This window comes from Lemur catta, chromosome 10 (assembly GCF_020740605.2).
Source record: "Lemur catta isolate mLemCat1 chromosome 10, mLemCat1.pri, whole genome shotgun sequence".
Lineage (NCBI taxonomy): Eukaryota > Metazoa > Chordata > Mammalia > Primates > Lemuridae > Lemur > Lemur catta.
Window position 1 is genome coordinate 59,364,214 of NC_059137.1, and position 22,594 is coordinate 59,386,807.

At 35.8% G+C, this 22,594-nt stretch overlaps 1 protein-coding gene across 5 annotated transcripts in view; it reads right to left on the reverse strand.

The window, feature by feature from the left end:
- Positions 1-282: 282 nt before the first annotated feature.
- The window catches only part of UHRF2 (ubiquitin like with PHD and ring finger domains 2), a 75,285-nt gene continuing 52,973 nt past the window's right edge, over positions 283-22,594 (reverse strand). For 2 of the 5 annotated variants that reach the window (XM_045563851.1, XM_045563852.1), the window contains 10 exons: positions 20,484-20,607; positions 20,146-20,253; positions 16,690-16,794; positions 13,048-13,154; positions 9,306-9,468; positions 8,502-8,642; positions 6,718-6,814; positions 6,245-6,402; positions 2,320-2,418; positions 283-1,301 (listed from right to left, as the gene is read on the reverse strand). In XM_045563851.1, the coding sequence (XP_045419807.1) occupies positions 1,155-1,301; positions 2,320-2,418; positions 6,245-6,402; positions 6,718-6,814; positions 8,502-8,642; positions 9,306-9,468; positions 13,048-13,154; positions 16,690-16,794; positions 20,146-20,253; positions 20,484-20,607 (1,249 nt within the window). In that variant the 3' untranslated portion in view covers positions 283-1,154. Of the gene's footprint in view, positions 1,302-2,319; positions 2,419-6,244; positions 6,403-6,717; positions 7,901-8,501; positions 8,643-9,305; positions 9,469-13,047; positions 13,155-16,689; positions 16,795-20,145; positions 20,254-20,483; positions 20,608-22,594 lie in introns of those variants that run through there. The other 3 variants (XR_006737962.1, XM_045563853.1, XR_006737963.1) reach the window with 3 other exon arrangements.

Genomic DNA, 22,594 nt, shown 5'->3' on the forward strand with positions numbered 1-22,594 from the left:
CTCATGTCTGTGAAATTAGTAGCACTGATTATGCTACACAGTTGAACATAAGACAGAAATTACAGATAGTCACTTAGGTGTTCTGAAAATTTTTCTCATTTTGAAATTAAAAAACGGGATGAAATGTGTTCTTAGTGCTTAAGATTTCATTCTAGTTCTTATTATCAAACTCAGAGTTAAAAATGTCTCTTTACTAAACATGCATAATGAAAAACCCTGGAAATGATTCTTAAAAATCCATAATATAAGCCAGACAAATGTAAAAAAGTAAAGCAAAATGAGTTTTTCTGATCATAAAATATTTATTAAGGTATACTTTAGGGAATATAGTGAATATAAAATTTAGGTTCACAATATGAAGCAATTTCAAATCCTCTCAAAAGTCAGCACAGCCCTCAATACTCTGCAGATGTAAAACCACTGGTGAGACTCACTAAAAGCAGTTTGACTAGTACAGAAGTGGGTTTTCATGAACATTTACAACTACAGCATCTGAATACTTCTTTTAAGTGCAAAACCACACCACATTACACTAATGCTGCAACAATGCATTCATTATTGTTCTCATTAGTCATTAGTAGTCAACTTGCATAAAACACCAGAAAAAAGCACAATGGAGCTCACAAAGTGGGCCAAAAAATGAACCTGTCCTTGCAAAACACACTTTGTAATGGAACAGACGTTAAAAAAAGTATTATGCACATTACAGAAGCTGCGTTCATTCCAAGGATCTCAAGTGTCATTTCCTTTTCTGTAAAAATCAAATTACAAGAACCAGGCACAACTAATATTTGGGAGGCAGTGTGTAGCTAAAATTTCATTTAACTAATTATTCAATGATTTTTAAAATCCCCATAAATCTTTTCTGTCCTGAGGTAGTTGCAAAATAAATCGTAACTTGGATATCAACTACAGCTGAGGCTTTGACTCATTAAAACTAGTTGTTACTGACAGGAACTACCTTTTGATATTTAAAAGACAGTTGAGAAATGGGCCTCTTACTACACACATAAAATGATGGCTATGTGGGGAAGAGGATTAGCTGCTTCAGAACGTGAGAGATGTGGTCCACCATTACTTCCACCCTCCCCACCCATTTTAGATTCTTTATTGTCCAAAAAGCCACCAGGAACAATAGAGTGGAAGTACACAGATCATCGTCCTTTGCTGTAGCCAGGGAAGAAAAGCTCAAGTAGAGTCTGCAGAATCTCATTGGGAATCATGATGTAATTCTGGCCAAGATCATGCCGGCAAGCAGGGCAGGAGAAAACTTGGGCCTTAAAGGAGCGCTGTAAGCAATCCTAAAGTAAAACCAAGGGAAAAAAAAAAAAAACCCCAACTTTATCTAAGGGTAAGGCATGTAGAAAAGTACTTAACAACTTATTGCTGGGAACTAGAAACTTACTGTTTGGTAACAAGAGAAATGTACAAAACGAACAACTGTGAAGACCTGAATCTGCACTATGAAAAAGCCCACAGTCATGGTTTTAGTTCCAACTCTGGTATACACTATGAGACTACAGGTAAATGATTTAACTATTTTGTGCTTCAATTTCCTCATCCAGAAAAATGATGGTGTTGGAGATTACGTGTGGTTTCCACTAGCCTAATCTGTTATGCCGTATTTTAATCCTGTTCTTTCCCAACAGAGCCCTAGAGAAAAAAAAAAAATCAGCATTCCCTTTCTTAGCACTAAAGTTATATATTTTATCAAATCACTTAACATATAATGGGTCTTTAAAAAATACATTTAGCTGCGCTAAATATAGTAAAGAGTTAACTGATTCAAGGTTAGGCACAGACTCAGAAGATTTGTTTCCATTTTATAAAAGAAACTGAAGTTCTAAAGTTTGGTCAGGGCACACAACCACTACTTGGCTTGAATAAAACTCAAACTTTCCTTTTATACCACGCTGATAACACAATAGTCAATTCATCTGGGCATTCTGCCAGATAGAATCTGTTTTAGAGTCTTTATTAAGTTTATTATTTCCAGTTTGCACTATAATACATAAAACAAGCTATTTACATAGTAAAGAGAAATGACACTTTACTTTCTTCTTCATTTCAACCTGTCCTCAATAGTTCTCAACATGATAGAATGCCTCAAACAATATATATTAATATCTGAATTACCATTACTATTGAATTAAAACATGCATTTACCACCAAGATGTAGTTAAGTGCTTCTTAACTGGCAAGGTTCCATAACTATACTGGCTTTATGGAAAAATGCTTCTTAGCTCACTAAAAAAGATGTAGAGAATAGTGTGCCTTCATCAGGCCTAACATGGAAAATGAGAAAGGAATTCTACTTACTTTACAGACATTGTGGAAGCATTCTGTTGTCACAGGCTGGTAAACTAGCTCCTGGCAGCAGACACACATAAAAGATTGTTCCAATTTTTTCAGAAAATTCTAGAATGGTACCCACAGGGAGGGAAAATAAAAGTTAACAGTTCATAATACACTAATTCTAAATGATCAGAAAAAAACTATCTTAGAGGTTAAAGGATACAAAAATATAGCTAGGTAGAATGAATAAGGCCTACTGTTCAATAAATTAATGGGGAGACTATAGGAAACAATAATTTATATTTCAATACAGCTATCAGAAAATAATTTGTTCCCAGCATAAAGAAAAATGCTTATGGTGATAGAGATATTCAATCGTCCTGAGTTGATTATTACATATTATATGAATGTATCAAAATTTCACACGTACCCCAAAATATGTCTATTGTGTATCAAAAGGGTCTTGGTCATATTTAATATGTTCTCTAATAAGAAAAAAAGTAGTCACTCTTGTAACTACTTGAGACAAGCAAACTTACATAATACACTGAAGAAACCACATTCCATACCCATTAGCTTTAAATCTTAGTATTGGGGTTAGAAAGGTTGCAAAGTAAAATACATGGCATTAAAAAGTCAAAGTCTGGCTGGGCACAGTGGCTCAAACACACTTGTAATCCCAGCACTTTGGGAGGCTGAGGCAGGAGGATTAACTTGAAACCAAGAGTTCAGCCTGGTCAACACAGGGAGACACCCATCTCTACAAAAAGTTAATCAGGCATGGTGGCATGTGCCTGTAGTCCCAGCTACTTGGAAGGCTGAGGTGGGAGGATCACTTGAGCCCAGGAGTTCAAAACTGCAGTGAGTTATGATCGCCCCACTGCACTCCAGCCTGGGCAACAGATCAAGACCCTGTTTCAAAATAAGAAATAAAGAAAAAAGGCAAAGTCCCCCTAAATCTCACATTCCAGGGATAAAGTATTTTTACTTAAAAATATCATGGGCAGCTTGTCTCAAGGCCATTACCTACTGGTTGTCTTTTTCAAAAAGCTGCACTGCACAGTATTCCAGTGTATGAATAGGCATTATCTGTTCAATCTTTCGCTGTTACAAAACTTGAATATTTTTTGAAGCTTTAATAGAAGCACTCGGCACTAATACTCTGTCATGTCTAATACCAGAAAGAATCAACATTTATTTTCCTAGGATTATTTTGGATATTTTGTCTCCATACAGAAAGTCCCATATTTTCCTGATGCAAAATGTTCAAAGTGGGACAAAATTATAAGAAGGAGAGCTACCTAAAGCACATGATCAAATGGATACCCCTATACTCTTCAAAAGCTGTTACTGATTCCATTTTACCCAGGCTGTTTCTTTTAAACTGGAAGGAAAGGTAGTTTTTCCTGAGTAGTCGTAAGGATAATCCTCCATTCAGTTATTTTTGGTAGTAAGGAAGTGTATTTTTTTTATATTAATAGAAAAAGTAAAATTTATAAGAATTTTAAGTTAAAAATTCAAATGCCATATTCTAAAAGATATCTTGATACTGACTTATGATGAATTATAAAAAGTCAAGTGTACTACAATGAACAAAGTATTATATGACACATTAAAAAATACGGCACTTATGGGGAGATGTTGTATAAACCCAAAGTTTATATCAAGTACCCTCTTCTCCCTGAAAAACTGTTTTGTTAATGACCACTATTTTCCCTGAACTTACATGTGTCTATAACATGGGTATATGTAATATAGGTATTTTGAGTTTCTACAATGTTCCTAGACACTCATCTATGGTGGTAATAAGAAAGCAAAGTCTCTGCTCTCATGGGACTTACATTACTATAGGAGAGCAGACCAAGGGTAGCTGCAGAAGGCTTCTCTGAGGAGTGTAATATTTATGCAGACTTAAAGGATATAAAGGAGGAAGCTACACGAAGACAAAGAATTACAGTCAGAAAGACAGTATGCGTTGAAAAGGCCCATGGGCAACAACAAATCGAGTGTGTCTAAATAGCACAGAGACGGCTGTCATCAAAGCATTTTGGGCACAAGAGGGTAGCAAGAGGAGACTACAGATGTAGGCTGGGCTATTCACCACATAGGGCCTTGGGAAGGAGTTTGTATATAAATGTATATACATACATACATAAAGTCACTGTTGGCTAACACCTGGTTTTTCTGTCTAATGTGTTCCTGGCTTATTTGAAGAGGATGGGCATGAAAGTTGTCCAGGGTGATAGTACATATACAACCAGAGCAACTGTCAGCAACAAGGTCACAATAATTTGACATAGGCAGGTCAGATCCTGTCACCAGTGGGATATCACCCACAGGGAAAAGAATTTCCACGTGCACTCAGGTGGCTTTTTCCTCCATCTATGTTTGCTACTTTTCCCCCTGCCTACCCCCAGTTAGAATTCACCTGAGTTATCACTAACCAGCTGTATTTTCTACAACCAGAGAATAATTAGGCTGATTAACAACTGCTTACTGTATTTTCACTTGCTCTAAGTGAAAGTAAGTCTAATCTAACAGAGTCAGACTCTTCTTTTTTTTTGAGACAGAGTATCACTCTGCTGCCCGGGCTAGAATGCCGTAGTGTCAGCCTAGCTCACAGCAATCTCAAACTCCTGGGCTCAAGTGTTCCTCCTGCCTCAGCCTCCCAAGTAGCTCTGACTACAGGCATGCACCACCATGCCCGGCTAATTTTTTGTATATATTTTTAGTTGTCCAGCTAATTGCTTTCTATTTTTTCAGTAGAGATGGGGTCTCGCTCTTGCTCAGGATGGGAGTCAGACTCTTCTTATGCCTGGGTCTCTTGGCTAAAAAGTAACTTCCCACAGAGTGAAATCACTTTTCCTCTGTCCTCTAAGCACATAAGCCTCATTCTACCAAAGATAACCCAACATACCACCGTTTATAGTTTTGTAGGCAAAGGAAATGATGATTTCAATATAAATCCAAAAGGTATTAAACAAATTTCACTCATTTCTAAGAGTTTAAAAATTATATTAGATTATTCCTTAATACAATGATGACTATCAAAGAAGCAACACAAAAACCTAAGAGCTCTCTTCAAGTCTAGATAGAAAGCATATATATTCATTAACTCCATTTCAGACTTAGAAGATTTTCTAACTAATGCAATTAGATAAATAAAGAGAATTGGAAAGAAGAAATTTACTAAGACGACAAGATGGACTTTGAAGAGAGGCTACTAGAGCTCACCCACAATAGCTATATATCAACACTTTGGAAGGAAAAAAACCAGAAAAGTAATTATATTACAAATGACAAGGGGTCAGTATCTAATAGATTCAAATTTATAAGCAAAATTAAAGACATAATAAAAGCAAGTATGCAAGGAATGAACAGATAATTTGTATTTGAAGCCTCCAACTTTGGGGATTTGATAAGAAAGCTTTATTTGCTGTAACACAGCTTAACACAAAATCCACACAATAATCTTGTGATTTCTTTTCACTTTAAAAATTTTATGATTTCCCCAAAATGGGAAAAAGCTTTAAAAATATACAGTATTTAAGTGAATCAATGCTGGCTTATTTTATCCCTAAGTTGAACATATAGGTTTTGAAAATTGTGCTGAATTGCTTAAAACTTATGATACTAGGTAACTTTCAACTACAACAAAAACTTTCCTGGTGAGCTTTAGATTAGGTTGCTTGTGTTTTACAACGGAAAATTCTTCCCAGAAATAGTTCAGGCATAGAGAAGTCAAAAACCAACATCTAAGAGACTTAAAATAAATGTAAGACTACTTTAAATGTATTGCTTTAGATTATATTAGAAAGGTGGTGGTACTGGACGAGAAAACTAGACAGAAGGATCAAGTTTTGACTGACTTGTGAATATCATACTTTATAAGAAAATTTTTTATCATTTGTTAAATATTAGAATGTTATTTAAAAAAATCTTTACATACTGGTCCTTCCGCAAGAGATGCAAGCACTTCATCCCACAGCTTCTGGTTTTGACAATCTTCTCTAATTAGATGTTGTTGTTGAGGAGTTAGTTGGAAAGCCTCAACTGCTTCTGGTGAATCTGATGCTTTGAACATTTTGGAGGCACTCGGACAGTCATCTAGGTTTATTTTAAAAAATGTATCAGCAGACTTACAAGTGGTTCTAAGGAGAACTATGAAACAAGAGTTCACTGGCACCAGTAACATTTAGCAGGAAGATAACCAGAATAAAGTAGCATCTAACTTCCCCTGGAGTTTACATTTGCTGTTACTTTGGTTCTGATACTAATAAAAATACACAGAAAGATCCATCCTCTACCCCCTGAAAAATTCTCTGCTTTTAATTTCTTATGAGTCTCAAAATTTATTCTCTTAATATTTCTCTTTATTACCAAGTTTGTTATTAGAATTTATGTTCTGCAATCATTACCTACCATCTGTAGTTGGTCTTTTTGTGGCTGCACTGGCCTGCTTCTTTGACTGTCCTTTAGTCTTCTTCCCTTCCTTATCTGAAGGGTAACCTGCTGGATACTGATAATGGGGGGAGGGGAGAAGTAAAATGTAGATTTAAGCTCCACAGAGAACGGGGTTACAGATCCTGAGAAATTTTTAAAAAGGGGAAGACTATACTTTCCCCAAATCTAAAGACTTTAATTAAAGAAAGGATATAGACAGTAAAGAAAAAAAGGGTTCAAAGGACAAATGACTATTCAAATCCCGAATTCAGTGCAAAACCACAGAGCTTTCACTAACAGATTCCATTTTGTAATACAATGATCTTAGTTTCAGATCTAAGAGAGGAAAGGTAAGTCTTCAGGAGTCATGACTAGGTAGCTTAAAGTTTAAGAAAAGTAGAATCTAGATATGAAGGTAAATAAGGATCAACCATAGAGCACAACAGATGGTAATCAAATAGATGGAATCACAGTAAATTGTGGAATCAAAAATAAAAACATTAAGGGCCAAATTTCTTACCTCCTATGATTAGTGGGGGTGGGGCTTTCAGAAGACTTAAAATGACTAAATTACTACATCTGCTACCAGCTAAGGGTAACACTTTAAAGAATTCTACCTAGTATCCTGATGTTTTAATGGCTACTTTTTTTTTTTTTTTTGCAGTGGCAGGGGTATGCTTTATGATAATGCTCATGCTTAAAAGTTCTGTATGTTTTAGGCCTCAATGACATTATAAACATCAATGATATTATAAACTCATCATAGATGGGATCACATACTCTGCTCAGTTTCAAATCTAACCTATTTAGAACAATGTTCTGAACACTGGGATCTGAAAAATCTTGAAAATGAATTTGACAAATTTTTTAATATTGAGTTATAAAAGGAATAATTTTGGTAGCTATTTTATCAACTGATGGCTCTTGTTTAATCAGTTCTATGAGTTTAAAAAGGAAAATATAGAAACAGACTTGCACTAGAAAACACACACTCACCTGCCTGGGTGGTCAGACACTTGCCCATAGTTCAGCCCCTACACATGCAATGTGGGCAGAGCCAGGGGAAATGACAAAGCTGGCAGTCTTTCCGGGAAGCACAACAACAGGGAATGATGGGGGATGAACTCAAACCATGCTCTGAAGTCAGTGTCAGGGACAAAATCTAGGGTATACAGGCAGTGAAGGGGGAATGCAGCCATACCATCCACTATGCACACAAAACCAATAAAGTCTTTCATGGGTTAACAGCTGAACATGGGCAAAGGGGAAAAAAAGGCAAAGCACTAAAGGTGGTGGCAGGGCAGGGAAGCAGCTTTGCGGGGGAGAGAGAAAAAAGGGGTGAGGAAAAGTGAGAAGGGTAGAAAGCAGACCACTCTTATAAGCCACCTCCCCACCCTTCCCCTTCCAGAGACACACCCCTGGGCCCTCTAGGATAAATGTCCCTTCTTAAGGTCTACCACACCTAAATTTTATGAATCCCTTTCCCTCACACTTCAAGTCATTTCCAAATTGAACTGAAAATATTTTACTTTTTACCGACAAACCCAGTTTTTCTCAAGTACAACCCTTGGTCCTAGGGCAGGTTGACACCTAGGATGCTACCTTTTTACTTCTTTTCCTTCTGTATATTCACATGATCTTATTCCTCACCCCTTATAGTCCACTGATCAATTGCTGTGGGTTATATCCAGAGTTAAGGCATGTAGATAGTAGAGGTGTACAATTTTAAGAACACACAGTAGTCTAGACAAATGTAATCTAACCTGTAAACGTAGACATAATCTCCTTGACCGTTCTATTCCTTCTGAGGTCCAAGGAGCAGGTTCAACATCATCTCTTCTTAAAAGATATCGCCAAACCAAGAATCCATGGCTTGATGAAATCTCTGGCCAGTATTTCACCACCTAAATCATAATATATCAGTGCTAGTTTGAGACGTAAAGTTTAGACTTATTCATAAAATCATCACTTTAGTGGTATAAGTAAACTTGCCAGAACTTAATGCAGTTCAGAAGGTACCTGGCTTTGCTTTAAGAATAATAGGTCAAAAATATCCACTGAAACATTGTTTTGACCTTAATCTCTATTAAGACAGTTCCCATATAAATGTAGATAGCTATAAATTTAATACAATGACAAATTATGCTAATTAACAGAATTTTGCATAGGTAGATTAAAATGGTGGCAGTAGATGCCCCTATTTTTAAAGACTGCAAATATATTTTTGTTATAATGTGTTCTGCTTTGAAAATCTATTACAATTAAAATTATTCTGAAAAGAATCCAGGTCTATAATGGCCAAGTTATTTAAATGGTTTCATCATAGAGAATACATACTTAAATCTTAACCCAAAATATAACTCTGCTCTTAGGAACTTCAAATAAGCCTTAAAAGAAAAGTGTCAAAGAGCGTGCTTTGTGCATCTGTTACATTTCCAGAAAAAGTAGAAATATCAACTAAGACGGCCTACTATTTCCTCTAGCCCACCCACAGTAGTTCCCTGTGGCAACCCTGTCTTGAAAGCCCAGGAAGAATGACAAACAAGATGTCATGCCAGATAGAGCACCTTATAAATGCCATCATATCTGTTGCCTTCTTCAGGAGCATATTTGCTGATCTTCCTCCCTTTAAAACTGCGTATCACTCTGACTGGCTTACCAGCTCTCCAATTCCGAGACTCTGCTCCAATTTTATCATCCAATGGAGCATCACAGTTTAGGGCCAACGCCCTAAAAAAACAAACAAAAAAAAGTCTTTATACCAAGTAGTCTTTCTTCTGGTATATAATGGAGTCATTAGCTCAGTTAAAAGGTGAATTATGCCTTACCTGATGGTCAAGAGTCTATGATTCTTTCCATATTATTCCAGATAATAGGATTATGCTTTCCCCCACCAGCAGAGAAGACAAATCAGTTTTCTGATGTCACCCCCAAGCCAGGGGATTGGTTCTCAGATAGCCTGTAGGGTTCTTCTGAAAGTAATAACATCTGTGCCACGTATAATAGAAAACAACTAGAAATACATGGAATTTTCTTTAAATAACGTTTGTTGAGGGAAGGGAGAACGTTGGAAAACTAAAGCAAGTGATTGTTTTAATAGTTATTTTTGATAAGGGAGTAAGGTAAATTGCTGGAATAATGTAGAAAGAAATCCAGAAATATAAATTTGTCATCAAGGTATAAATGATCTTCCTAGGTCTACTTTCCACATTCCAGACAACAGAGATTCCTAAAAGTTTAAAAGATTAAGAACAAGTACAGTATGAGAATATTCTTTAAAGGCCTCCATAAAAAGATAAATTTAAATAAGACTGAAGCATCCAAATGCCTGTGCTAAATCAAGACAAGGAAGATTTTTCTTTTTAGAGACAGGATCTCGCTCTGGTGTCCAGGCTGGAGTGCAGTGGCGTGATCATAGCTCACTATAACCTCGAACTCCTGGGCTCAAGCAATCTCCCCACCTCAGCCTCTCGAGTAGCTGGGACTACAGGCGTGCACCACCATGCTTGGCTAATTTTTAAATTTTTTTTGGTAGAGATGCGAGTCTTGCTATGTTGCCCAGGCTAGTCTCAACTCCCTGGCCTCTAGTGATGTTGCCTCGGCTTCCCAAAGGCACTGGGATCACAGGCTTGAGCCACTGTGCCCAGCCAACAATGAAGATTTTTGGCTGCTTCAGATCACTACATTTTAACATAGACAATGAGGACAGTGAGTTGGAAGAAGCGCCTGACTTAGCTGGAACTTCCCTAGTATATGTATTCACTCAGTAGTAATAACTCAATGAGCTTATCAGATGTTAGAAGACCTTTCTTTGAAAACCTAGTCCTACCAAAATCTGTCTTAAAATTATTTTTAGTATTTTAAAATACCAGTTTTAGAATCTGTTTAAAATTAGCATTTTCCTTTAAGACAGCTAATTCCTAACTTAAGTGAAAAGAAAACATTGAGAATACATAAGGTTAAAAAAAGAAGTACACCCAATCTGGTGAAATCAGATAGGATATGAAATACTTTTCCAGGGTATAATTCTTTTCATGCAGGCTCAAATTAAAAAATAGATCTTAAGACTATATGAATAAAATGTTGAAGAGAAACCTCTTGACCACAGTTATATTTTAAAAGTAAATGAACTTAAAGGATTTTGTTTTATAAAGTAACTTTTATAGCTGTGGTCAAAGAGTTAAAGCTTACCAAGTTATTGTTATCTAAAAGGGAGATAGATGCATTAAAACTCTGGGAGGCAGAAGAAAATATAGCCATCAACTCTAGGGTTAGAATTACATCTTACTTATGGAATACCTATGAAGATATACATACTGTATCTTCTTAAAGAACTAGGATAAGTACTGCCTTCATGTCACTGAGTGGAATGCTTTAAACACTCACAGGTACCTTCAGTCATAATTACTGCCACCTCTAACTGGCACTGTCAACTCACTTCTGGCTTCAGATAAGTATACAGGCTATTCAAGCATATGAAAAGAGTATAAGAGGATGAAACTAGGCAAAACAGCAATAAAGCTCTTGCTTTACTCTTATCTGCAGCCCAAACCAGTCAGTTGTCTCTAACTGCCCTGATAAAGGATGGCCAAGTTACCTTGCTGCACTCTTTAGTTTCTTAAAAGTTGAAGAGCTAAGAAGAAATAGGACTAAACTTCTCAGAAGCAAGAAGGTGTCAAATTACCTCTTAGAAAAGAAGCAAAAATGAACTGAACCATACACTTTTTGGGAAAGAGTATACTATCTGTCAGAGCTATGGGCCTGGGCCTTTCATCTCAGTTTTCATGTTTGTAAGACATAGGTACCTTTGCCTAAGAGGTCTTAAAATCATAAGGTGTATTCACAGCGTAATGTATAAAGTGACTGATGATGTTAAAGTCAACCCTTAATTGTTTTGAGTTAATATTTCATTTTCACTGCCCTCTAACTTTAATAGCAAAGATTTTTCCTGCTTGTCAATTATTTTCTAATGAGATTGTAAGAGTACTTATTAGATTGTCTGAAAGCTTGAAAAGTATCTAACATGTACATTACAAGGGTGGGTAGTTATGAAAGAAGTTTCATTCAAGCAAAATAATCTACTATTAAAGGGAAAATATTTTCAGATTTGACAACTTGAAAAGGCTCTTTTGCAAATTCAAGAAACATTTTCGTTGACAAAAGCACAAAGTATTCCTTTTAAGATCATTCCTCTTGAAGAGCTGCTTTCTTGCTAGATAAAGAACAGCTAGGGACTGGACTCCTGCCTCAAGAATGTTTTCACCAGCAAATCTGACCTGTCTCCTCTGCTGGTTCAGTAAAAATAATCCTACTGTCAGAAATAATATAGAAATCATAAAAACAGATTCTTTTTAACTTGGTATGCAATCAAGTCTCGAAAGAATTATATCCTTTACTTCACACGGTCATCAGAAATTACTTAAAACCGAGTGAATCAGACTCAAAGTGAAAAATACTCACTTTTACTTAATTCATAAAATACCTTTAATAGGATATAAAAAATTTTAACTTTATGAAATGATCACAAAATTTTCAGTATGACAAATTATAATGTAATCTTTGATATCTGATGGTTTGGGTTACTTATCTATTATTGATGTTGGTAGTAGCATTCACTGACAAAATGCACTTTTTTGGGGGAAGTTATTAAATTTTCTGCTCCCATGGGAGTTGGGATATCAATATTTCTATAGAATAAAGGTCAGTACAAGGTGGCTTTTTGGTAATGCCTTAAGGGGATTTAGTCAGAAAAAAAATCACTTTTGTAACTAAATGAATATTCCCTTTTATAATACTTAGAAGATACATTATTGCTACAAATTCTAAAAGTACCTTGATAGTGCAGATCTGATTAAGTTATCTGATATATCACTTATGCACATAAATGTGGTTCCCCTATTTCACACAAGTGAGTCTCCTCTAAAAAGAAGTTGGGCACTTTAAAAGTTAAATCTGTGTTGAGTAGAACATACCACTTTAGCTTTGACCTATGGGATAGTAGACAAGCCACCTTGTCCTCAATTTCACTTAAATTGTTATATATAGGCTCCCTTCCTTCAGAGGCGTCAAAAAGTTTTCAAATGCATAGTACATATATTAAGACTGGGAATTATGCCATTTAAAAAATAACAGTATGAGGAAATAAGTTAGGATGACTATAATTATATAATCAGGCAAAGAATTTTAATTTCAGATCTTTAACTCCCAATGTAAGATTCTCCCCCACAGTTTAAGTTACAAATTATAATTCTATAATCAAACTTTTATACAATGTCATATCTAAATTCTAAGTAGTCTTTACAGTAGTACCTGTTCATGTTTGTTAATGTTTGATCAGCTGAAGGTGCACCAATTCTTTTATTGCCGGCCAGATTTTTACCACCACTTCCAGTGTATGTGAATTCATCACCTCGGTCCTGTAGGAGAAGATTTCCTGCATTAAGACACCTAAACTCAAGTATTTCATCAATTCTTATTTCAGAGTCAAAATATTTGGTTAGGATGTTATGAGTCGACATGTTCTCTTCATTATCTACCAAAATAATGCAAAATTCAAATGCAATATTATGTGAAGTACACCTTCAAGTTATATCACTTGACCCAAAGCTTTCACTTTAAATTATAATTTCCAATATCTCCAAACGTGGCTATTTTCATATATGTAGTCAAAAAATCTATAGGATGTTACAAGATAAGGTCTTATGGGTTAGAAATATTTAATTTAAAATAATCTTATCAATACTAGCTTATAGGTCCTTTATATATATTATTACTTTGATAAATGTTCAATAACTGAATTCCCAATTGCCACCTATACCATACCTAAGTTTCCTGCCAAATTTCAAACTCTGATGTTGATACTAAGTTTTATAAAACAAGTTTACCTAAAAACCTCATTAAAATTCTAATAGCACAGTAAGTTCTTTAACATTTCATATTCTGTGGGTTCATTCATATTACATTTAGGTAAAATAATCATCTAACATTAAAAAGAAATTTGGAGAAAAATTTGAAAACAAGTAGAATAAAGTGCCTATTAAATGCAAAATAAAAAACATGCCCAGGCCAGGAGCGGTGGCTCACGCCGGTAATCCTAGCCCTCTGGGAGGCCAAGGCAGGTGGATCGCTCAAGGTCAGGAGTTCGAGACCAGCCTGAGTGAGACCCCCATTTCTACTAAAAATAGAAATAAATTATCTAGACAACTAAAAATATGTATAGAAAAAAAAATTAGCCGGGCATGGTGGCTCATGCTTGTAGTCCTAGCTACTCGGGAGGCTGAGGCAGTAGGATCGCTTAAGCCCAGGAGTTTGAGGTTGCTGTGAGCTAGGCTGACGCCACGGCACTCACTATAGCCCGGGCAACAAAGTGAGACTCTGTCTCAAAAAAAAAAAAAAAATGCCCAAAGAAAATGTTACATAAACTAGCTCCACAATCATTTTGGTAGTAACTAGAAATTAATATGAAGTCTCTACCTAATTCAGTACTCAAATTGAGAAAACTATCAGTATGTAATAAATTCTACTAACACTAAAAAGTGATTCTTCTTTAATGAAAGAGCATTTGAATTAGTTCAGATGGAACTTTAGACAATGATGTTTTCGCTACTAAATCCTTACTTGTGGCCAGGCACGGTGGCTCACGCCTGTAATCCTAGCACTCTGGGAGGCTGAGGCAGATGGATCGCTCGAGGTCAGGAGTTTGAGACCAGCCTGAGCAAGAGCGAGACCCCCCTCTCTACTAAAAAATAGAAAGAAATTATATGGCCAACTAAAAATATATATAGAAAAAATTAGCCAGGCATAGTGGTGCATGCCTGTAGTCCCAGCTACTCGGGAGGCTGAGGCAGTAGCATCGCTTAAGCCGAGGAGTCTGAGTAAGGTTGCTGTGAGTTAGGCTAACGCCACGGCACTCATTCTAGCCTGGGCAACAAAGCAAGACTCTGTCTCAAAAAAAAAAAAAAAAAAAAAAATCTTACTTGTTATAGAAGTCAGTTGTTTACATCTTGTTTTTCTTTTGGATTAGGAACCAAAACTAAAATCATATAGTTTGAAAAGTGTTTTTATTGGTCCAAAAACCTTGAGTATCCCGATACTGAGGTCTATATTTTTAAAAACGGTATTAAGGAATTACATCTTTAGTGTGTACTGTATATAAAGGAATTCTAATAAATAAGTACATCTATTATAGAATAGTTGAGAATACTTCTAAAATTGATCAAAAATAGTTTTCCACAAGGTATATGTATTGACTCCACATTAACTCTGTCAACTTTTCAAGTTATAATCATGGGACTATAAAGAGTGGGAATCTTGGGAATCATGGGAAACTAGAAGAGCATAAGAGCAACCTAAGATAAACAGCATTTAAAACATAAAAACATTGTTCTTCAAGCAGCGAGTATCAAGTAAACATGGTTAAAATTCTATACCATTAACTCCTTTATACTTAATTGTTACACAAATAAAAACTTTACATTATCATAGGTATATAAGAGAATTGTCAGACTGTCAGAACTCAGCCAATATTATTTCAGACTATTTTGTGTATGAAAAAATGATCAGCCTAAATATGTTGCATCTTCTAGTCCATGATCCACTAAATTGTGCCCCTGTAAGGCAGAGGCCTAAACAAGGCTGCTACCTGAAAAAAGCTCACATAAAGAAGCTGTATCCACACAAGGGACATGGTGCTGTCCTGAAATACTCAATTCTTGTATTTTCCAAACTCTATCCTTCTCCCAAGCTGCTAAAGCAGCTGCCTAAGACAACAAGCTGAATGCTCCATGCCTGCCATCACCCTTATCAGGTAGAAGACCATCTCAATCTTCTCAACCTCCCCACTAAAGATACCAGATAAATCATTCTAAAGCACAATTAAGACCATGAAACTTTTCCCAGAGTCCTTTAATAATTCTTTAGTTCAAGGCAGTCTAGAATATATTCTCAATTTTTGCCAGTTTCTCTCTCACAATACCCTTTACATGCCTACAAGACCGAGTACTACCACTACCACTCATAATACCTATCTAGCTCTTACTGTGGTGGAGGGAATGGTTAGGCAAAGCATTTTACATATAATTAATTCATTTAACCCTCATAGCAAGCCTATGAAATGTTAAAAACTCTATTTTACAGATGAGGCAGAGGTTCAGTAACTTGCCTAAGGCCACACAGCTAGGAAGACATGGCTTCATGCTCCAGGACACAAACCCAAAACAGCATGGCTTCAGAGTTTTTTCCTGATCACTGAGCAAATTACTTCTCAGGAAAACTGAGAAGATGCAGATCATCTTTGTGGGTTCTCATTTCTCAAGATGCCCAAACAGGACACTAAAACTAGCATTTGATTAATTCTCAAATTACTAGACTAAAATATTAACTCAATTGTCAGCAGGTACTCAAGAGTCATGTCCATTCATCCAAACAGAACAAAGATCACTGGCTCCATGAATGTTATACCAAATTAAAGGCTTCAGAACAAATCTTTTCTTGAATAAGAAAAGTTTATTCAGGTTTCCCTCACCTACTCCTGTAGATATGACTTGCCTATAATACAAAGATCTACTTCACAAATGTTTACTGCAGCTTTATCCATAGTAGCTAAGAACTGGTTGTGATACTACACTCTACACAGTTTTGCAAGTTGTCACCACTGCGGGCACAGGATCTGTGTTTCTAATGCTACGTGTGAACCTATAATTATCTCAAAATAATAAGTTTAATTAAAAAAATACACTCTACAGAGAATGCATTTTTCCTGCAAGTCAAATTAGTACATGTCAAGATTAGACACTGCCAATTGATTTACCTTATAACTTGTACATAACTGATCACTTCAACATAAAAGCTATGCTAAAAAGAGATAGTATTTGATGTACCCTAGACAAAGCTTTTATATTTTACCGAATGATCAAGGCAAGTTCTAAAGAACAAGGCTGTATCATGACTTACTACTTCATCTGCAAATCCACCAGCCAGGACAAGAGAATAAGCCCCATCATTACTCCGACCATGAATTCCACCAACATGGGGTCTATGAACACCTGCTTCGCTCACCTATAAAGTAAGTAAAAAGAGTCTCAAAATACCTCTGAACAGTTAAGTAACATTTAGAAAATGCTTTCACATACATTATTGGTATCTAAATTCCCAATAACTGAATCTCACCCAGTGTTCTACCTTGCTCTCTTATTTTAGTTCTCCCCAAACATATCCTTTAGGTGAGCTAGAACTGACTGGGCCTAGAATTCTGAGTTTCACAATAACTAGTAAATAATCATATTCTTATGTCTGTTGGAACTCAGTGGTTCAATCTCCTTTCCTTTATTTCTTGTCTTTAATTATGGCCCTGTTCTCTACCTTTTTTGCAAAGTCAAAAATGCAGGAGTGGCCAGGCAGAGTGGCTCGAGCCTGTGATCCTAGCTAGCACTTTGGGAGGTCGAGGAGAGAGGATCACTTGAGGCCAGGAGTTTAAGACCACCCTGGGCAACACAGCAAGATCCTCATCTCTATAAAAGATTAAAAAAAAATTAGCTGGGCATGGTGGTGCATGAGTTTAATAATCCCAGCTGCTTGGGAGGCTGAGCCAGGAGGACTGCTTGAGCCCAGGACTATGAGGTTCCAGTGAGCTGTGATCACGCCACTGTACTCTAGCCTGGGAAACATAATGAGACCTTATCCGGAAAAAATAAAAAATAAAAAGATGCATGAATTATTTTAACCCTATTCTTCTCCCTTAGTCCTCAAACCCACTTGGTCACAAGGACTGCTGATTATACCATCTGAATTTCTCAGATCTGTCTTTTTCTACTTGCACTTCTTAGTTTGAGTCATGAATGCTTACAATAGACCCTTTTTCACTGCCTCCACTTTTGCTCCTTCAAACCCAGTCTATCACAAACAGAATGATCCTTTTAAGGACAATTTTGCTTTTGACTTTCAACTGCTTAAAATATATTAAATGGCCCCACAGTATCAAGCTTAAGTTAGGCATTATACATTACCCTCTTTCAATCTGGCTCCTATTTTCCCAGCCTTATCTCTAGCTTTTCTTTCATGGAACCTATGTCCTTGAGCCAAAACTATTCGATGTAACCCATACATACTACCCATTTCTAGTTTACTCATACTATCTACTCTAATGGCCAACTGCTTTTCCCTATATATCTTTAATTCTGCCTCACTGAAACAAGCATTACTCCTTTGTGTACTTCAAATTCCCTGAGAAAGTTATTGTAGTTCATCTGTCATTGTTCTTAGCAAAGAAAGCTGAAATTCAAGCTTGCACAGGGGGCTTCGGAAAAGGTGGCATTTTAGAAGCCAAGCAGCAGCTCATAAGAGCAACAGAACCTGGAAAGGCTTACACCTTAGAAACAGCAGACACTTCAGCTGAAGATAGGGCTATTTGATTTCCCAACCTCAATAAGCCTGGTAAAAATAATCTATTTTTCTGAATCTTCCCTACTTCCTAAATAGCAAATCCACCCTACTAGTTGCTCAGGCAAGTAACCTCATAGTCATCTTAGACCATATAAGAGGCTTTCAGAGTTTCGGAACAAATAAGTGACAGACAGGTTTACAAAAAGAAAAAAGCAAAAAATAAGGTAACTATAATAAAAATACATTGCGTGTATTTTTATTGTATTTATAGTATTATATTCTCTATATTGCATTTTATTGTATTTATAGATCCAAAGTCATATTACTGTAAACACTGCATACTGATTCAATCAAAATTACAACACAACTATTGCAAGGATGAGAGGACACAGAGAATTAAACTAAATGGTCATCTTCTATAGAAGTTAAAAAACTACAATACAGAAAAAAAAAGTATAAGCATCTTATTTAGAAATAAGAAGGTAAATCCAGAGGAAATATCTAGAATTTTAAAGTGGTTACCTCTGAGAAACAGACAAGGAGGTTGAAAAGTAGGGTGGATTCTTAAAATATAAATCATATATTAGTACTTAACTTTTCAAGCTATGTATACGTATTAATATAACAGTTGGCCCTTTGTATCTGCAGGTTCCACATCTGCAGATTCCACTGAGGATAGAAAATACTCAGGGGAAAAAAATTGATGGTTGTGTATGTACTGAACACATACAAACTTTTTCCCTATCATTCCCTAAACAATACAGTGTATTTTATTTATTTATTTATTTATTTATTTATTATTTTTTTTTGAGACAGAGTCTCGCTCTGTTGCCCGGGCTAGAGTGAGTGCCGTGGCATCAGCCTGGCTCACAGCAACCTCAGACTCCTGGGCTTAAGCGATCCTACTGCCTCAGCCTCCCGAGTAGCTGGGACTACAGGCATGAGCCACCATGCCCGGCTAATTTTTTGTATATATTTTTTTTTTAGTTGGCCAGATAATTTCTTTCTATCTTTAGTAGAGACGGGGTCTCACTCTTGCTCAGGCTGGTCTCGAACTCCTGACCTTGAGCAATCCACCCGCCTCGGCCTCCCAGAGCTGGGATTACAGGCGTGAGCCACCGCGCCCGGCTACAGTGTAACAACTATTTACATAGCATTTATGTTGTGTTAGGGATTATAAGTAATCTGGAGATGATTCAAAGTATACAGGAAGATGTGCATGGGTTATATACAAATACTACACCATTTTATAAAGGGGCTTGAGCATCCACAGATTTGGATCGGCATGGGGGATCTTAGAAACAGTCCTCAAAGATGTGAAGGACAATTATACATTATTTTAATTTTACAATTATACTGAAAGTCTAAGTACCAGGGCCACTCAATATACAAGTTAAAGCCTTTCTTATTTAAAGTTCAAAATCCTGGGTGTCTCTAATTGGAAACTGTCCTACAAGAGATTTTGTTTTTGTTTCACATCAAGTTATCCATGATAAGATTACCTTTCTAAAGAAGTCAGGGAGAAATACAACAGAGCCTCCTTCAAGTTGAAGAGGGAAATAATTTTATTCTTAGATTAGCTGGCACTTCCTTCTGCCCAATATCTTAGTATTTGTTCAGGAAGATAAGCCCCAAAGAAAACACCTGAAGTAAGCTTAGAATTCAATGACATTAAATGAGAATTTACCACATGACTTAAAGAAGAATTTAATATTTGGAATATTTGGAATTCCAGATATTAAATTTTTGGCAAAAAATTCTTTAGAAAGTTCACCAATGTTAACTATTGTAACTACAACAGAACAGTAAAACAAAGTGATGAAAAGGTTGATGACTAATTCCATGGTGTATTTTCTTCTGTTAACCTCTGGGAAGAAAATACCTGTCCTAAAGAAAATCTTTGATTCTAACAACTGAATGCCATGTGTTACTAGCTAGATGCATTTACAATCAATAGATATTAACATTGCTATAATTTGAACTATACCCAATTTGAACCTTTCAACTAAGCCAATTTTAAAGACATACCTGAACTCTAAATCTCCAAGTTGATCCAACAGGAATACCAGGAATAGGGCCATAATGATTAGAAGGGACAATAGTACATTCTCTCGTACGACCAACACAAGCCATTCCCTACAAGTCACAAAACAAGCTGTTTAAGAAATCAGTTATGTTAAATCTTACTAAAAGCCCCCAATTTTCATGAGACATGAATAAAATATAAACCCAACCGCTCATGTGATTTAAGTACTACCAATATTAATAAATAACTATACTGTTTAATCTTTTATACCATTATTACTATTCATATTGAAATAACATATTATAACTTATTACTAGGAAAAAAAGAATTTCTTCTTTACCCTGCCCCAGTCTCTCCGGCTTTCAGTACTAGCCGATGGCATCTTTGCTTTCTTTTTACTCATCTTGAGTCTTTCACCAGCCTTTACAACCTCACTGGAGTCAGTTTTACAGGAAGGACAATACCTTTCAAAAAAAAAAAGAACAAAAGAATTTTGGCAATACCATATTAAGGCTAGAAACAGAATAATAGCCTTTCTAGATTAGAACAGGTATTAAGATGTATTACTTAGTGTATATTACAGTTTCTGCTGGCATTAAAATATTAAACTTTTCAAAATATTTACATGGTTAGGCTGGCTGTAAAAAATATTCTTGTCATCCTTTTAGAGAACTTAAAGATTTTATCATAGATCCTCAAACTCAGTTCAAAAGCCAAAGCTGTGAGATTCAAATGGTACCATGACCCTTAATCTTATCACTAACCCTGAGAACAAATTATTCATTTGAAGTTATCATTAAAACAAAAGTATTAATAGCAAGAATAGATATTCCTAGACCAAACATTCAACTAGGCAACAGACACATCACCCCATATAAATTGGTTCTTAGAATTCTCAGAGCCAAAAATATACAGTTTATTATAACAAAGTATAGAGGACTTCAAGGATGTTTATGTTTATATTAGTTCCTAGCTCAATTTTAATTCCCTATACGTGTTTGTCCTTTAGCCCATTTGCAGTTGATTGCCCTACTATAACCTGTATTTCATAAACTGCCTTCATACTTTTCTGAAAAAACAAGGTGTATGTCTATAGAATGAGATGGGGCTATTCTTGTGTCACCAAGGAATAGAGACTTTGGGAATATCCTAACAAATATCTAATGACCACTGCCCAATTAATTTTAAATTTCTTTGTCCATACTTTCTATTTCATAATTATCATTCCATATAGCCTTTACAGCAAAGAAGATATCTATGCCCACTAATTAATCCTGACTGCCCAATTATGCAATATCTTGTTGTGTACTATAGGAGAGAAAAATGAAAATAATTCAATCCCTAATTTCGAGCAAATTATGTCTGAGAAGGGACTAAATACTATAAATTAAAAATCTCTTCTAGTTGGAAAATCAGGAAGGCTTCCAAAAATAAATTTTTTCTAAAGAGAGACTACATTTTACCTGAAGGGCTCACCTTTATAACTATGATTTTATTAAAGATCCTGTGACTAAAGCAGGTATGATCTGTGTGAGAAAATTAGTTCAGAGATTAAATATCCAGACCACATGATTTGGACAAATAGAAAAGACTTAAGGTCAAAGAGTTCCAGGTGAAGTGAAGGACCTTGATATGAATGTAGAGATACTCCATAGAGTAATATAAGACAGTCTTCTAATTATAACATCCTAAAGTCATCGCCAAGATTCATTCTTTTAACAGGTTTGATCAGAACCTCTTATGTGCAAGGCACTATTTCAGTGATGGGAATAAATGATCAAAATGCTTGTACACAGTAGTTAAGGAAAACCAGTATATACAAGGAAAGAATTTCAAAAAGTGTTAAGTGCTATAAAGGAAATACATCAGGGTTATGTGATAAGAGTGAATGGATGCTAGCTGTTGCAGTCATGAAAAAAAAAAAAAAGAAAAAAGAGTGAATGGAAATGGTATGCTTCTTAGGTAAAGCAGATAACCCAAGGAAGTCATTCTGGGCAAACAAAAAGTATAAACACCCTGAGACATAAAAGGGAATGATAGGTGGGTATAGCTCAAGGTCAGTAAGTAAATAGGCTAGTGATAAACAATAGAAGTTAGAGAACAGACATGGGCCAGGTCATAAACGGAAGGGCTGAAATAATAATCATGGATGAAGTTTAGCTTTTTGGCATGAACAAGTATTTAAGATGATAGTACTATTTACTAAAGACTAGGGGAAGAGAAGGATTATAGCAGGAGTTTTTTTTTTTTTTTTTTTTTAGAAATTATGATCTCCATTTGGACTACTTTTGTGATGCCATGAAATTCAGGAGAGATTAGATCTGAAGATATAATCCTAGACTATTAGCTTGGTATTTAAAGTCTCATGATTGGATGAGGTTACCTAGAAAGGAAGCATGAAGAGAAAACAAGTGGGTAGTGCTTTGGGGGAACTCAGAAATCTGGTAGGTG